The following is a 15,819-nucleotide window of genomic DNA, read 5'->3' on the forward strand; positions in this document are numbered from 1 at the left end:
AGGTAAGTGTTTGGTCTAACCTTAGCTTGAGGGATTAGCAATCGAGTCCTATTTGCTACGTGATTATAGTTGAGTACGACGTATAGGCATGGTGACGAGTATCTATACGTTGGTGTCTAGCATGATCGTGAGTCTTATAATGTGATTTTCATGATTTCGTTGAATAATCTATGCTTTAGAAGTGATTTCTATTTGTTGTGAAAAGTTAAGGAAGTAATTGTGACTCTTAAATATCGAGGAGCAATGACTCAAGTTATATTACGAATTGTGAAAGTAAATGATTGATTGAACCCTTTGGAGCATTGGCTCAAGTGGTAAAGCGAGTTGTGAAGTAAGAGTGAAAAGAGAAAGAGTTATTAAATTGTTCCCTTTTCCGGGATATTATTGCTTTATTGGTTATCTCCCTTGCCGGGATGTTGATATTGTTGATGTTGTTCCCTTGCCGGGATTTAATTGTTTAATTGTTGCTCCCTTGCCGAGATTCCTATTATAGTCTTGTTTATTCCATCGCCCCATTGTTTGTGATTGTTGTTTGGGTGAGGAAGAGTGATAAAGCATGAAGGGTGATGCCGTGCATTGTTGTTTTGTGAGGAAAGAGTATAAAGCACGAAGAGTGATGCCGTGCTACATGATGTACCATTTCGTGCCGATTCTATTGATTATTTGGTGAGGAAAGAGAGTAAAAGCACGAAGGGTGATGTCGTGCACATTTCTATTATATATTTGTTTTGGTGAGGACGAGAGTAAAAGCACAAAGGGTGATGCCGTGCATTTATTGATTCCTGATTCTTTATTGGTATCCGAGTTATGTTGGTTCTTTCCTTACTTGATGCCTTTCTATTCAGAACTGTTATCTCCCCCACAACATGTTTCCCCTTCCCACATTGATTGGTTATTTTTGTATTTTCTTTTCCGTTGTATATATTTAAACTACACAGGTTTATTTGGTAGTCTAGTCCTAGCCTCGTCACTACTTCGCCGAGGTTAGGCTAGGCACTTACCAGCACATGAGGTTGGTTGTGCTGATACTACACTCTGTATTGTGTGCAGATCTCGGAGAAGCTTTCGGACAGTAGTTGGAGGGCTTCCTTCAGTCCACCCGGAGACCCAAGATAGACCTGCAGGCGTCCGCGGGCCCTGGCGTCTCCCTCTATCTCTATTTCCTGTTTCCTTCTCTTTTATTCAGAAACAGTATACTGTTATTTCTTCAGACCTTGTATGTAGTAACCTTAGATAGTCTGTGATACTGTGACACCAGATTTTGGGTATTTGAGATTTTAAAATCTGTAATAGACGTTGGTTTCAGATATTTCATTGTTGTCTTCCACTTAATTATTTAAAGTTTCGTTGTTTTCATGTTATCGCTTATATTTGTTAAAAAGAAGTAATTTGATAATGAAGTAGGTAGTTAAGGATTGGCTTGCCTAGTTCTCATTAGTAGGCGCCATCACGACTCCCGAGGGAGGGAAATTCGGGTCGTGACACACACACTAACTAATGATAAAATAAATAAAAATCATGCGAAAGAAAAAAAATGTTAGAATTAGAGGGAAATAAAACATTGTGGTGATGGAAATAACAAAAAACATAATAAACCCTTTAATTTAATTCGGATACATGTACATGAGCCCCTGAACAATTGCATTTCCAGTAGCTTAATTCCAGTCTTTCACTCCATCAGAGGCTTTGGTTTTTATCACAAATAATATCAATCAACTCCTTGAAAGATAGTGTAGTAAAAGCTACTAAACTTTGAGAAAAGATCAGAGAAGGAAAAGAGAATAAGAAAAATTAACCTTCGACTTTTTTCTGGTATATACAACACATGCATCTAGTTTACTTCATCTGCCGGCAACATTAGTTGCTTCTTCCCTATTTTTCAATAAACATTTTGAACTAAAGAAAAATCACAAGAAATATCAAAAGACAAATCCGATTGGGAATTGAGATTTTTTGCATTATACACTTACAGTTATAGAGCAGTTGATATAAGCGAATCATCATAGATTTACTTCACACAACTCTAAAAAAATAAAAACTCTAACTTCTATGATAACAACAATATATTTTTCAAAGTCTCTATCTATCTACAGATATCCTAAAATGTTCTTATTCTTTGATCATCTCTGGTGACATTTAAATATCTCAAAGTGTTCTCAGAATTCTAAGAGTCAACAAAACATAATGATACCTAATACATCTGTCTTCAATGGTCTAATTAAGTATTTACCCGTTTTGTCTATTCTTTTGTTAATTGAGTTATTAAATGAATTATTGCTAGTTGTAGGAATTAAATCGAACAAACTCTAGTTATATCATACTTTAATTGGTTATTAATGGATTTCTTCAGCTGATGAGATAATTCATTAGTAATTTAATTGTGAAAATGATGGCTTTCTTCAACGGGTGAGAAAACCATAAAGATGACTTGCTTTTGTTTTCAACAATAATTACTCCTATCCATTACAATATGCAAGGCATCATTAGTAATTATTCATTATCATAAGAAAATTAATTCTCTTAGATACATCATTGCCAGAACACCAAAGGTCTTGGTAAAAACTAAAAACTGACCATTCACGGGTTGCCTTTCTCTATGATTCTTAAAAGTACACTATTCATTATGAAATATATTTACTATTTTGTATATTATTGTTATTAAAATAGTGATTCTTTGAAAGGCAAATTGTCGTTCAAACTTTTGATGGGCATTTTAGTAATTCAATCTTACCTAAAAGTCTTCATACTTATAGTATAGTATTATATATATATATATATATATATATATATATATATATATATATATATATATATATATATATATATATGATTATGTAAAATTATATGAATAATTGCCTTTTCATTTGCTTTCAGATTTAAATTAATCTAATTTACTTAAAAGAGTGCAATAATAATAATAATAATTATATAGAGATATGTAGATTACATCTTTTGTATAAAAATGCATAGAATTTGTTTGAGGGTAAAAAGGTCATTCATGCCTTTGATGGGCATTTTAGTAATCTAATCTTACACTTTGGTCTTCGCACTTATAATACAGTATGACGATGATGATATGATATGATGATTTTAGTAAACTAACTTCACCTAAAAGTGCTCATGCTTATAATATAGTATAATTTTTAGTTTGACACTAAAGTTACATAATTAAAAACTATGTAAAATTCTACTGACACAGAGTTTTTAACAAAACAAGAATCATAGGCAAATAATGAAAGTTACTGAGGTTTTGGAACAATATTATTGAATTGCTAAGTTAGCCTTTGACTATTTAAACCCTCAATCACATCTAGCTAATTAAAGGATCAAATTTTAACTTAATATGCTCTTCAACTTTCCCCCAACTTTTTTAATAGCTTGAGTAATTTACATTCACATCAGGTAAGATCTATTAAGGTAAAAGAGATGAATAAGTCTCATCCATCTACCATATTCCTTACAGCTTGTTTGGATGGCCGTTACCTATTGTATCGTATCGTTACTTTAAACACGATGTTTGTTTTAGTTGTTACTTAAATTTTATTGTATCGTATCGTTAAATTCGTCGTTATGTAACGACAAAATGTGTCATTTTATGTAACGACCGATTTGGTGTGGTTGCGTCGTTATCTTGTCTTTTTCTCTCAACTCACTCTTCATTATTATTAAATTATTTTATTTTATCATTTACCCTACCTTTTTATATAATAAATTTACCCTGTATCATAATTTATCTTTATAATATTACAAATCTATTCTTCATATTGCTAGTGCACGACATCATGAAACAATAGCAAACGATACAATCTATCTAAACATTGTATTCATCAAACGATACAGTACAATACAATACAATACAATACAATACGATACATTATGAAACGATGTGTAACAACCATCCAAACAAGCTCTTAGTGGTTCTCTTTAACAACAAACGAAAAAAAAAAGGAGAAAAGGAGAAATTGGGGAGTAAAAAAAGGAGAAACTTTAAAGGCCGAACTTAAATAAAGTTTTATTTGTCTTTAGAGCCTGTTTGGGCATGAATATTTTTTTTAAAAAAAATTAATATTTAGCCATAAAAATTTCAATTTTCACTTAAGATGAATTTTGAAATTTTTCAAAAACTTTAAAAAAATTTAAAAAATTATTTTTAAAATTTTTTACTCATATCACTCACAAAAATTCAAAAACATCCAAAATTATATTCATGTCTAAACACAATTCTAATTTCAAATTTACTTGAATTTTTTCACTTTTTTTCCCTGGAATTTTATAATTTTTATGTCCAAATGCCCACTAAAATTCGAAAAAATATCATCGGCTAGTCAAAACCACCGTTTGCAAAGTCATTGAAAAATAACCACTATTTTGCTGCAACACGAAAAGTTCCAGCATAATATAATGGAGATTGGAGCACCTATTATGCTGGAAGTCTCCAGTATAATATACTGGAGTTCTAGTATATGGAATATTATTCGGATTTTGAACAATGTTTTTGTTCAGATTTATCTTTACATGAAAAGTGACTAAATTTCGATTACTTTTGAAACTATAGCTATTTTTCAACGACCACTTGTAAATCTGGCTATTTTGAATTTCTCCCCTAAAATTCTTTGGACCAACTCCAAACAGGCTTTGATGATTCACCAAATAAATCAACGTGGCAAATCTCCATTGGTAAAGACAGTGAAATAATACGCAGCTGAAATAAAGACAAAACTCAAAAAAAACAATTAAAAAGAGTAAACTCTGATCTTCAAGAACGAGAGAAGCAAAAAAAGAAAATAGAGAAAAGCTTCAATTCAATGGCGGAAGAACATGAAAATCACACCTCAACCTCTCAGCAACAATCATATTCTTCTGCTTCCTCTTATCAAAAATCTCCACAAGAACCCCTCAACAAACAAACCCAGGTACCCATTTTTCTCTAATTAAAGATTGATTTTTTTTTATTTTTTATTTTATTGTTTTTGGTGAATTCACGAATTGACTTTTGGTGGAAAATATTTTGTTGGGTGTGTTTGGTTTTAGTTTCATTTGAATGTTTTGTGCTGATTTACCCCTTTTAATATTTTTAGTTTATTTTATATTTTCCAATTAGATGTGTGATGAGCAAAGCAAAATTTTATATTTTTGGTGGGAGATTCTGCTAGGGTATGTTAGAATTGATTTTAATGTTTTGAGTTGATTTGGCTTAAAAAGTCCTTGTATACCATTTGTATCTACGATCCAAAAAAGTCCATAGAAATTTGGTTTTGATTGTAGAATCTATATATTTGATGGAGGTTTAGCTTTTTGGCATTTTTTGCCCGTGAATTTCGTGAATTTGTTCAGCTTTATTGTTGTAGCTGATTTAAAGATTCTGATATAGGCCAAACGAGTAAGTAGAAAAAATGTTTGCAATTTGAAGGTAAAAGAGTTAAGCTTTTGGGTTGCCTTGGTACAAGATAATTATCAGAGATTCCCGGCTTATATTTCCTACTTGCTTTTTTTGGGTGGGGGGTTGGGTGGCGGGTGCTACAGTAAATCTCATGGCTGAACCCTCTTCAAGAGACAATACCGGCGCTTTCCCACTTTGCTCCCCTAATGACTTGAAATGCGAACTTCTAGGTTGAAAGTGGAGTGCCTGTTGGCCAGTGGAACAACCTCACTTGTCAGTTTCTGGGGTTAAATCTTTGGAGTTCTGTATTTTTCAAGTGTCGAACACTAACCTCTCTTGTACACATCCCTTACGCACCTGCCTTTGAGTGTTCCACTGTACACCAACCTTACACAGTGGAAGTGAGCAACAGTGAAGAGAAGTGCAGTGTCTTGGAAGTTACTTGTCTTGAATAAACTTAATGAAACTCTCGATTTGCTTGCTTTTGACGTCATTATCAAGGATCCAACATCTCTATTTGTAAAGCCATCAACTGCGGGACGAACATTGGTATGAGTCAATGTCATGTTTACACTAATCGGAGAATATTATTAGTAAATCTCCATGGACTTGCTAAACATATGCTGAATCACTAGACAAAAGGGCGGGGTGGGGTGGGGATCCTATTATCTTTACGGAGCCACTAAATGCTATTCCCTCCATTTGTGATGGTGTTTGATTGGGCACGGGGTTTAAGAAAGAAAGAAAGATTTTTGAAACTTGTGATCTAAAATAAGCCGTAAATATTTGTGATACTATAATCATCTCATTAAGGATAAAATGAAAAGTTTAAAGTTAATTTTTTTCTAAATCTAGAAATGTATCATTCTTTTTGGAAAAAAGTAAATAAGCAAGTGCATCACATTAATTGGAATAGAGGAAGTATAATCCTATGGTGTTGGGAGGCTAAATTGCAGATTGAAATGTAGATTTTTTGAAATGTCTATCTAATGTTCAGTCTTTTTTGGTTTTCTTAAGGTTTAATAGGCAAATAGATACTCGTACTTCCACAGAATTCTGTTGCTGAGCCCAACACTAAATCGCAGATTAAATGTAGACTTTGTTTCTGACCCCCAACACTAAATTGCAGGTTAAATGTAGATTTTTTGAATTGTCTATCTAATGTTGAGACTTTCTTAGTTTCATAAGATTTAATAGGCAAATAGATACTCTTAGTTGCATGGACTTTTTTCCTGGCCCCTCAACATCACGAGTTTTCATCCAGACACCTGAACATATTCAAACCTGTGTTTAAAACACCTACGACCATCCATGTTCCTCACTTGCTTGACGTGGATGACACATCTCTCTTTCTTCCTTTAGATAAACTTTATTAATTTAATTTTTGTATGGAAAAACCATTGGAAGTGGCTAATAGGGGATTTTACAAAAGCTTGCCGAAGTGGCCAATTCATCCGGTAAGAGTTTCACTGGAGACAATCACCATTACATTTGGACTCTTCACCCATTAAATCTCTCTCCCATCTCCTTCCCTGTAATGCCGCCCCATTCCCTGAAAAATAACTCAGGCAGTTCCCTCAAACCTTCTCCATTGCCACAGTATAAACCCACCAGGCACACCAACTTATATCCACCATCCTCACGGCCAAAAATTGCCCTTCCTCCGTTTTTTTGAGCCATTCTTCTTCACCAAGAGGAAACACCAGCAATACCTCCCTCAGTTAGAGCCTCTCACATCCAACAGTGCCAAAGAAAGTGGGATGGGAAGAGGAACCAGAAAGGGGAGGGGAAAAAACTCAAACCACATTCACTTCTTTAGTTTCAACTTATGATCATCTGGATGAACATTAGTGTCAGCTTTTTCATGGATGGACAGATCTAGGAGATTCCTTTGGCTGGACCTCTCTATTATGCAAATCTATAGGTTTCATATGCCCTGCAATTATGATGGTTAGGAAGGTGCAAGCACAAGAGTCACTGCCATTTAGATCTTTCATCAGTGTTTCCAGTGTTAGAGATCAGACAACATAAATTGGTCACAAAAATTGGAAGTTCTTGATAATGAGAAGGGAGAAACTTCTTTGAAGTTCAGCTGCTGAAATCCACTTTGATGATTATTTCTACTTCCAAATCGATGAATCTGTTGGCAAAGAAAGGGATGGGGAAGGGATGTAGGAGGTGATGGAGCAGAGAGGTTACGTAGTAGCGGTGAAGGAATTTTTAGGGAATGGGTTTGTGTGCATGTGGAGGGAGGGTGTGGGGTGGGGGGCAAGAAAGAAGAAGAGAATGGGGTAGGGGGAAGGAGAGGGAGGAGCAGTTTTGTTTAAGAATAAATTATTAACTTTAATTTTTGTTAGTTTCTTTTCATTACTTTTTTACTTTAATCTTTCTTTTATCAAAATCACTACCATTTCACTCTCTTCACATGCTTGTATTTCAAGCATTTCTTCCAACTCAGCCAAATTGATGCCACATAAGCTTGGTCAACGCTCAGAGGTGTTCAAAACATTTGTTTTGATCAAGTTGAAGTGTCTGGTTGAGAACTCATGAAGTTGAGGGGTCGGCAATAGAATTTCGTGCAAGTACGAGTGTCTGTTTGCCTATTAAGCCATTTCTAATGTATTGACGCAATGATTACTGTTTGTGCTTCATATACAAGGGATCGCATTTGGAATATGCTTCCTTTTTGTGTTTGCACCCTTTATTATAGCAATGATGTAGTAGGTAATCAGAAAATGGTTATCAGTTACATTTGGATACAACAATGATATATTTTGCGATATTACTTTAACTAAAGAAAAATAAAACTGATGATATTTTGCAATATTGCACATGGGGAAGAAGGATATTTCAGAACAGCCTGATACTGATTGGGATTTAAGAACCAAGAAATAGCTCATTTAGCACTGCACATCCTGCTTAACTCACCATTCTTATTTTTGTTTGGATTTCTCTTTTAGATATGTTTAATCATATTAAATAAGATAGAATTAGATAAGTTTACCCACATTGCTTGTGGCATTTTTCATTTTGGTTTAAAACATGAGTATCCTATAAACTTGGCTCCCAATAATATCAAATTAAAAGAAGTTCTCCTTATCCAACTTATTTTTTCCCACGGGTACTTTTGAAAAGACTAGAAAATATATCTTTCATAAGCGACATGGCTTAAATCTGCTAGGAGAAGAAACTCCTTATCCAACTTGTGGACCGTAAGAATCCCTTTTTAGAGTAAGATTTGTCATTAAATCCTACCTTCTCATTATCTGGTTATTGTCTGGCATGTATCAAATCAAGATTAATGGGGTGGTAATTTGGAAGAATAACTTGGAAAGATGCTTCTCTGTTATGAACTTGGTTGCACCTCTTACGATAATCCCTTAATTTGGCAGGATTATAAATCTTTGTCCATGTCTAACAGTGCCATCATGTGATTGTCTTTATTAGGCCCTTTAATGTCAGAGGCCAGCCTTTTGGTAGGCAAATGCCTTTGTAACTTTGAGAGTCGGGACATTTTTCGACCACAGACTTTTTCCTTTTCCTTGGATTTATTTATTGCCTAGTGTCTTATGAAAGAAACTTCTTGCTTGCATTTGAGAAGTTATTCGCTAATTATTTTATCTGTTCTTGTAGCTCCCATCATTTCATGGTTCACCCTTATTAAATTATCAGATGCTCCAATCCATGTATCCTACACAGCTTCCTGGAGCTTTCAATACACAGCCAATCCAGGAGGAGTTGAACCGTGGACCAGGCCTTTATGCTGTACCTATGGGACAATATGGAGGGTTTCCACCAAACACTCTAATCCCATTTACTTACACAGTACCTACGTAAGTGTCCCTGGGCCTTCAGATCTAGCTTCTTCTGTTGTATAAGTTGTCTTCGTCGTCATCATCTTGCATAGCCTCTGTAATTGGCATGGCTGACTTTCCTTCCAAAACAACACAGGAATTAAACTGTCTAGTCATAAAGGACCTTTATGTTTCCTTATTTTCCATTGTGTCATTGAATTAATGACATCATATTCAGCTCGCTGCTTCAATTGTTGTTTTGTACTCAGGAGCTAGTCCGAACTTCTTTGTAATTTCTGCATCTTCTTGATGCCATCAATCTAACACCTTACTTCATAAAAAATAAAAAAAAGATTAATGTATCTGCCTAGTATAACACAGGTTCTATATTTGATGTAGCAAGAATTGCTGACTTCTTCGCAGTATTTATCAATTAACGATGCTTTTAGTTTTAGTCAAAGCTAAAGTTCTCTGTTCAGGTGTAACAACATGTCAGGTTTTTACAAGGTTTTTGTTCTCTATTCAGGAGTAACAACATGTTGGGCTTTTGCAAAATTCTCTTCTGCATCAGTAAAAGTGTGTTTTAACCATTTTTGTCCATTTCATCAATAGGTGTCATTTCACGGGCAGATTAACACTTCTGGCTACACAACGGAAGTGTGGTAACTGAAGTTGCCGAAGCCTAGCTTACTCGCTCCTTAAAAATAATCCAAGAATAGGAAATTAATAATTAAAAAAATGAGAATAATGACAAGAACGGATGGAGCTTACCTGTCACAGTCCATTTAAGTCGGAATGAGGATAATGTAGATACTGAAAAGATACTGACACCTTCCAAAATTTTCTTTACGTTAGAAATGTTCGACACCCCTTTGGCTTGTGAATTTATTGGGAAATTGAAGTCCAAACTTGCATATATGAATCCTCACTGACCATGTCGTTCCATTTAAGCTCTCCTCAGATAGTTCTCTTAAATTCTGGAAAGTTATGTTAGATAGCTTTTGTAGGTTAGTAATCTTGGGATCTAGTTAACTTTTGGATCATGTGGTGGGGAGGGAGAAAAATCGTGAATCTGATTTATTTATTTGAATCGAAGAACTTTATCTTTTTAATGATGACATATGTGGCATTATATCATCATTAAGGTTAAACTCCAGAATCAATCGCACATTGATAGGGAGCCTAATATGGAAATGTACTGTGTTGGACAGATTTAGGTAACTCTAGTGCCTTTTCCTATGCATACTTGGCACCTTTTTTGGTGCTGATTATTAATAATACTACTTTTTATTTTACCTGATCAAAAAAATAAAAATATGTTACTACGCTAATTTCTTTTTCGATTCACCCTTCAGTGTTCGTGTCTTTAGTTGTGTATCTGATAATGGTTTTCATTATTACTTGTAATGCTTGAAAATATACAGTGGTTTGTTACCATTGTTGTAAATATTATCTACTTAAATGCCATTAGCCTAGAATACTAGGGATGAAGCAATACAAACTTCTTGTGCACGTGGCAACTAATAGTTATATATCCAATTAATTACATGCCATGTTATTAATATCTTTGTTCCGTTCATTTGCATATCTAGTCTGACAAAACATGAAGCCCTGATGTTGAGTGCATAAACGGGAAGTATTGGAAATTGTGATCTTAAGTTTCTTAAGAAGGTTACTTCCGTATAAAATCCTACTCCTTTCTAAAAGAAAAAAGCATGGCTGCTCTTGACAGTGGACCTAGTACTCCAGATAATGGGACAGTAGGTGAGGAGCAAGGTCAGATGGGACAGCAGCAGCAGCAGCCTCTGCAGCAACAGCCTGGGCCACAACGTCAAATAGTTGTCAGAAGATTTCAAATTGCATTTCAGCTAGATATTTTGCTTATTTTGAAGCTAGCTGCGGTGATATTTTTGTTCAATCAAGATGGATCGAGACAGAGGCTTGTTCTGCTTGTGTTCTTAGCTTCGCTTGTCTACCTGTAAGAATTTGTCGGTTATGATCACCTTTTTAATATCCTTCTCATTTATTTATTATTTTATTATGAATAAACAATTTGGTCTTAGAAAGCTGTTGTGAACGTTGAGTTTTGTTTGGATGTGTCAAATGCTGCAAACTGTAGAGAATATCGAGCAACCAATTTTTGGATAAAATTACTACACATATATACTGTTAACATAACCTATATGAATTAGAATGTGGATATCCTAAAAGATAACAATAAAGCTGGTCCTTTTTCTTTGAAAAAAAGAAGCTAGTTGGCCCTATATTGGTTTTCTATTTGTATCGTTCTCCTAAATAGCATTCAGATCTCCACTTGCTTTTATAGTCTATAATATTCCTTAGTTTCCTTTCTTGGGCATAGCCTTTTGGTGCTTTTTGTATCCTTCTGGTCTCTCTTAATGATTGTGGATTGCTAGAGTGCATTGTTCATTGTCTTGAAGGTGAACCCTCTAGCTTTTCTCCCGATCATTTTTGCTGGTTTACTGGCCCCATTGGATATGTCTACACCACAAGTAACCAACTCGTTTAAGTGTCTTTAGTGCTATAATGCCTCTACAGTTTTGTATTTGTTAGTTGTTTCTTTTAAGGATAAAATAATATAATGTTATGTATTTTAGTGGAATGAACAATGAAGGAGGGAAGGCTTACTGTTATGTTGTTATGTTCATTGAAATACATGTAATTTATATAATTTGTCATCGAGTCATGCCATATATTTTCTGTTGGTGATTGTAGATATCAAACTGGAGCTCTGGCACCTTTGGTACGATGGCTTTCACAAGGAATGCAGAGGGCAGCTGCACCTCCCCAGCCACCTAGGCCGGCTGTCAGGGCAGATAATGTACCAGCTGCCGGAAGGCAAGGAAATGGGAATGTTGCAGCTGGAGGTACGTCCGTTCAATTCATGTACGATGAACAGATAAATGCATCTTAGGTGGTGCACATGGGGACTCTGGGCTTTTTGTAATGCCCAGCACCATCTTGGGGCATAACCATTTACATTAATTATACGTACGCTCTCGAAAGAAAGATAACACATTGCAGGCTGGAGTACTGATAAATGGATAGCTAATGGCAATTTCAATGCTTGGTTCTTTCTTTATGTGTTGGTTTCAAAATTTTAATCCCTCGTTGCAAAATTCATGCTTCAATAAAGTTGTTTTCATGTCAGTCTTGAATGTCACCTCGGAACGGCGCCCTTTATTGGATTACTTCTAAGCATAAGATTTAACTCTTTATTATTTGTTCTGACAGAGGGACAACCTGGAGGCGAGAATGAGAATCAACAAGGTAACGACGTAAATAGGGTAGGCGAGAACGAGCATGCAGCGGAACCTGGTGCTGCTGATGGTGGAAATCGCTGGTGGGGTATTGCAAAAGAGATACAAATGATTATCTTTGGGTTCATCACTTCTCTTCTTCCAGGTTTTCACAACATTGATTAGACTGTACAGATCAAAGTAGCAGTAGATAGCAAAGAGAGGGATAATGAGAACTTTCCTTGTTTCCATAATTTCAGTGGCCAGTTACTACTGCTAACTTGTGTTTGTGAGAACATTAAATGTACTGATAGATATATTCTCTCCTTTTTGGTCATAAGTTTGCATGTCAGTCTTGCTCTCAGTTTGATTGGCAAGGCTTTGTGTTTAATTAAAATGGAAATAGTTGCTAAGATCTCTTTCGTTCGTTTATAATTGAGAAAAAGGTCGAGAAGAGAGAGAATGATTATTGTGGTGAATAAAACATGCCAAATTCATTTTCAGCATGAGACATAACTTTTTATCGTACGTAACTCATAAAGAGTAGTGAACTAGGGATCATATTCTAATTGGTTTGATGATTCCGACCCTCCTTTTAGAGGACCTTTGTTTTACGTGGATAAAGAAAGTATATTCTAATTCTTGGATTAATTTATAGGCAAAATATATAAACGGCCCCTTTAAGTTGTCCTCAGCGATCATTCAAACACTTCAACTGAGCCTATTTCCAGTTAGACAGTTCTGCTAAGTAGAAATATGTCTCTTAAACCCCTTACGCTGACATGGCAAATTTTGTGTATTACACTCGATTGGAGCGCGTAAAACTTTTTCAAATTAGGTTTATCCTTTTTTTCCTTCCAAATCTCAATGTGGACCCCACCTCCTTCTTCTCCACACCAGATCTTTCTTTCCACCTTCCCCTTCCATGTCATAAAACCATCAGGTAGCGCCACCACAAGATATCCATTGAGCTTCATCATTTTCGGAATTACATAGATAAAGCATATTTTTTACTTTTCTTTGTTCCATAGAAACTCATAAAGAAAAAAACACATCCTGGACAGAATTTCCCTCACCATCACAACCACCGGCCACCACTAAACAAATCCAAAATATCAAATCTAACAGCTAATTTCAGTGCCATGTCCAAGCCTCAATTCAATTATACATCTCTATCACATACAACAATCAATCGTAACACATTCCTCTCACCATTTTCCATTAGACTAAACACCAAATCACTTAGAGAACACACATCGAAAGACCTTTGATGTTCTCCGTATCATCTCCAGCATTATACCACCAAAGAACCACTATCACATCCTTTATCTCCCTTTACCCCAAAATTTTAATTTCACCACAATTGAATTTGGCAATTGGTCCTTCACTGGTGAATATCAATCAATTAAGTGGGTTAGGGTGATTTCTGATTTGGTTTTGAGAAAGAAAAGAAAAAAAAAGTGGAGGGGGTTTGGCAGGCGACGGTGACCTAATAATTGGGGTCGGTAGGAAAAGTTAATACATATTTTTTTTAGACAAATACACGTGTCATTTGATGATTTGTCTGTTTGACACGCCATCCACAATTGTAACTCACGCATGAGATTTGTTGGTCTTTGGTGTTTAGTTGACCTACTTCATTAAAGACTTGAAGTGTCTAACTGGAAATATGCTCGGTTAAAGTGTTTGAATGATCGTTGAGGACAATTTAAAGGGACCGTTTATGTATTTCGCCTATTATTAGTTGTAATATTATTTTATGCAATACTTTTTTATTATTTTTGTCAGCCAATGCCATAAACAATTCTTTTGACAGCAAACATAAGCAGAACTTTGGTGATGAGTGTAACAACTTGAAGACAAAAAAACGAGTTTCCTACCTGGCAAGTTATAGGCACTGAACTAACAATATTGTCAATCTATAATAAAACTAGTTAAACAAAAAAGGTTCAGAAAACTTACATATTCACTAAGTTTCAGGATATTCCAATTCATAATTATCGGCAAATAATCTGATAGGACGGTTACAATAGTGGATTGGTGATGAAATTGAAAGCCCGTCTAACTTCGAATGCCTATCTGAATTGTTATTGTTTTTAAATAAATTCATAAATATAAGATTGTCTCAGCAAATCCGTAAATGCATGCAAATTCTTTTTGTGTTCACTAAAATCCCCTATAATAATCCATGGGGTATTCTGCACCAAATGTCTTTTACTTTTTTCTAAATCAAAGCCACGTTGTGGATCTCCATAAACTCCAAAAAGTTGAAAGGGATACTTAAGTTTTTAACTAACTTAAATTCTAAGCATATATATTGATTTTTGCCTTGACTAGATCCTTGAAAGCAGAAGACATTTGACATAATTGGTATCCCATATTATTACTATGCTCTCTCATAAGAACGAATGTTATTTGTGGACTGTTGTTCCTCTGTACTTGTAAATAATGATTTTGGAAATTAGAACGTTAGCTTATAAACGTAAATATAAATAAAAAACAGAAATTAATTCGAGCCCACTGAATTCACAGTGTTTCCTTAAGGAATTTAATCCCCTCCTAGTACCCAAGGTTATAGATTATTTCCTCCCAGGATAGAACGAATTACACACTGGTGTAGCGGTACTTCAAACCCCAGTGTTTCAACGAACACAAAGTTCGGCAACAAATCACACTTATGGATGCTTTGTTTGTAGTTAAAAACAATGCAGAATAAGGAGGACAACTCAGAAGTCGAATGGAAATTCTGAGAGGAAGGAATGCAAAGTATAGCCAATGTTGAATTCTTACTGAAGAGAATATCAAATTGCAATTCGTTTTTCCAGTGTATACGCAGTGTATACAAAATGTATATCTAGTATATGCAGAGTGTATATCCAGTGTATACAGAGTGTATATTAAGTGTATACAGAGTGTTTCAAGTGTTTTTTCCGATGTGTTCTTCTTTCTCTCCAACTTATGCTCTATTTATAGCAGTTATTTGAGAGAAATCCGCCCCTTCCATGGTGCAACAAGCACTAGATCATGGAGAAAGCACTTACATGGTGGTATATACACTTGCTTGGTGGGAGGAACACTTGCACCATTGTGGGAGGTGCACTAGGCTGCATTGTTGCTTAGTGTTGCAACACAATACACGGATTGGAAAACATCTGTTACAAACACGGATTATATCACGTTAATATTCACTATTAACAAATAAATTTGGTCCAAAAAATTAATCAATCGATCGATCATTTGACCAAATCCGAATCCAAATCCCATTTCCCATTCACTCTAATTTTAAGACTATTTCATCTTAAACAAAAACTCAACATGGACTGCTAACCTCTTGTAATATAGATATGTGCGGATGATTGTCCCTTAGAAATTGTTTAATATATTT

At 35.0% G+C, this 15,819-nt stretch overlaps 1 protein-coding gene across 1 annotated transcript; it reads left to right on the forward strand.

Moving 5' to 3' along the window:
* Window positions 1-4,723: 4,723 nt before the first annotated feature.
* Window positions 4,724-12,847, forward strand: LOC107802081 (uncharacterized). The gene is made up of 5 exons (XM_016625521.2): window positions 4,724-4,913; window positions 9,014-9,213; window positions 10,907-11,152; window positions 11,911-12,062; window positions 12,430-12,847. Exons 1-5 carry the CDS (start codon window positions 4,806-4,808, stop codon window positions 12,618-12,620), a joined length of 897 nt encoding a protein of 298 aa, XP_016481007.1. The 5' UTR covers window positions 4,724-4,805; the 3' UTR covers window positions 12,621-12,847.
* The last annotated feature ends 2,972 nt before the right edge of the window (window positions 12,848-15,819 follow it).

This window comes from Nicotiana tabacum, chromosome 18 (genome assembly GCF_000715075.1).
Source record: "Nicotiana tabacum cultivar K326 chromosome 18, ASM71507v2, whole genome shotgun sequence".
In the NCBI taxonomy this organism is placed as follows: Eukaryota; Viridiplantae; Streptophyta; class Magnoliopsida; order Solanales; family Solanaceae; genus Nicotiana; species Nicotiana tabacum.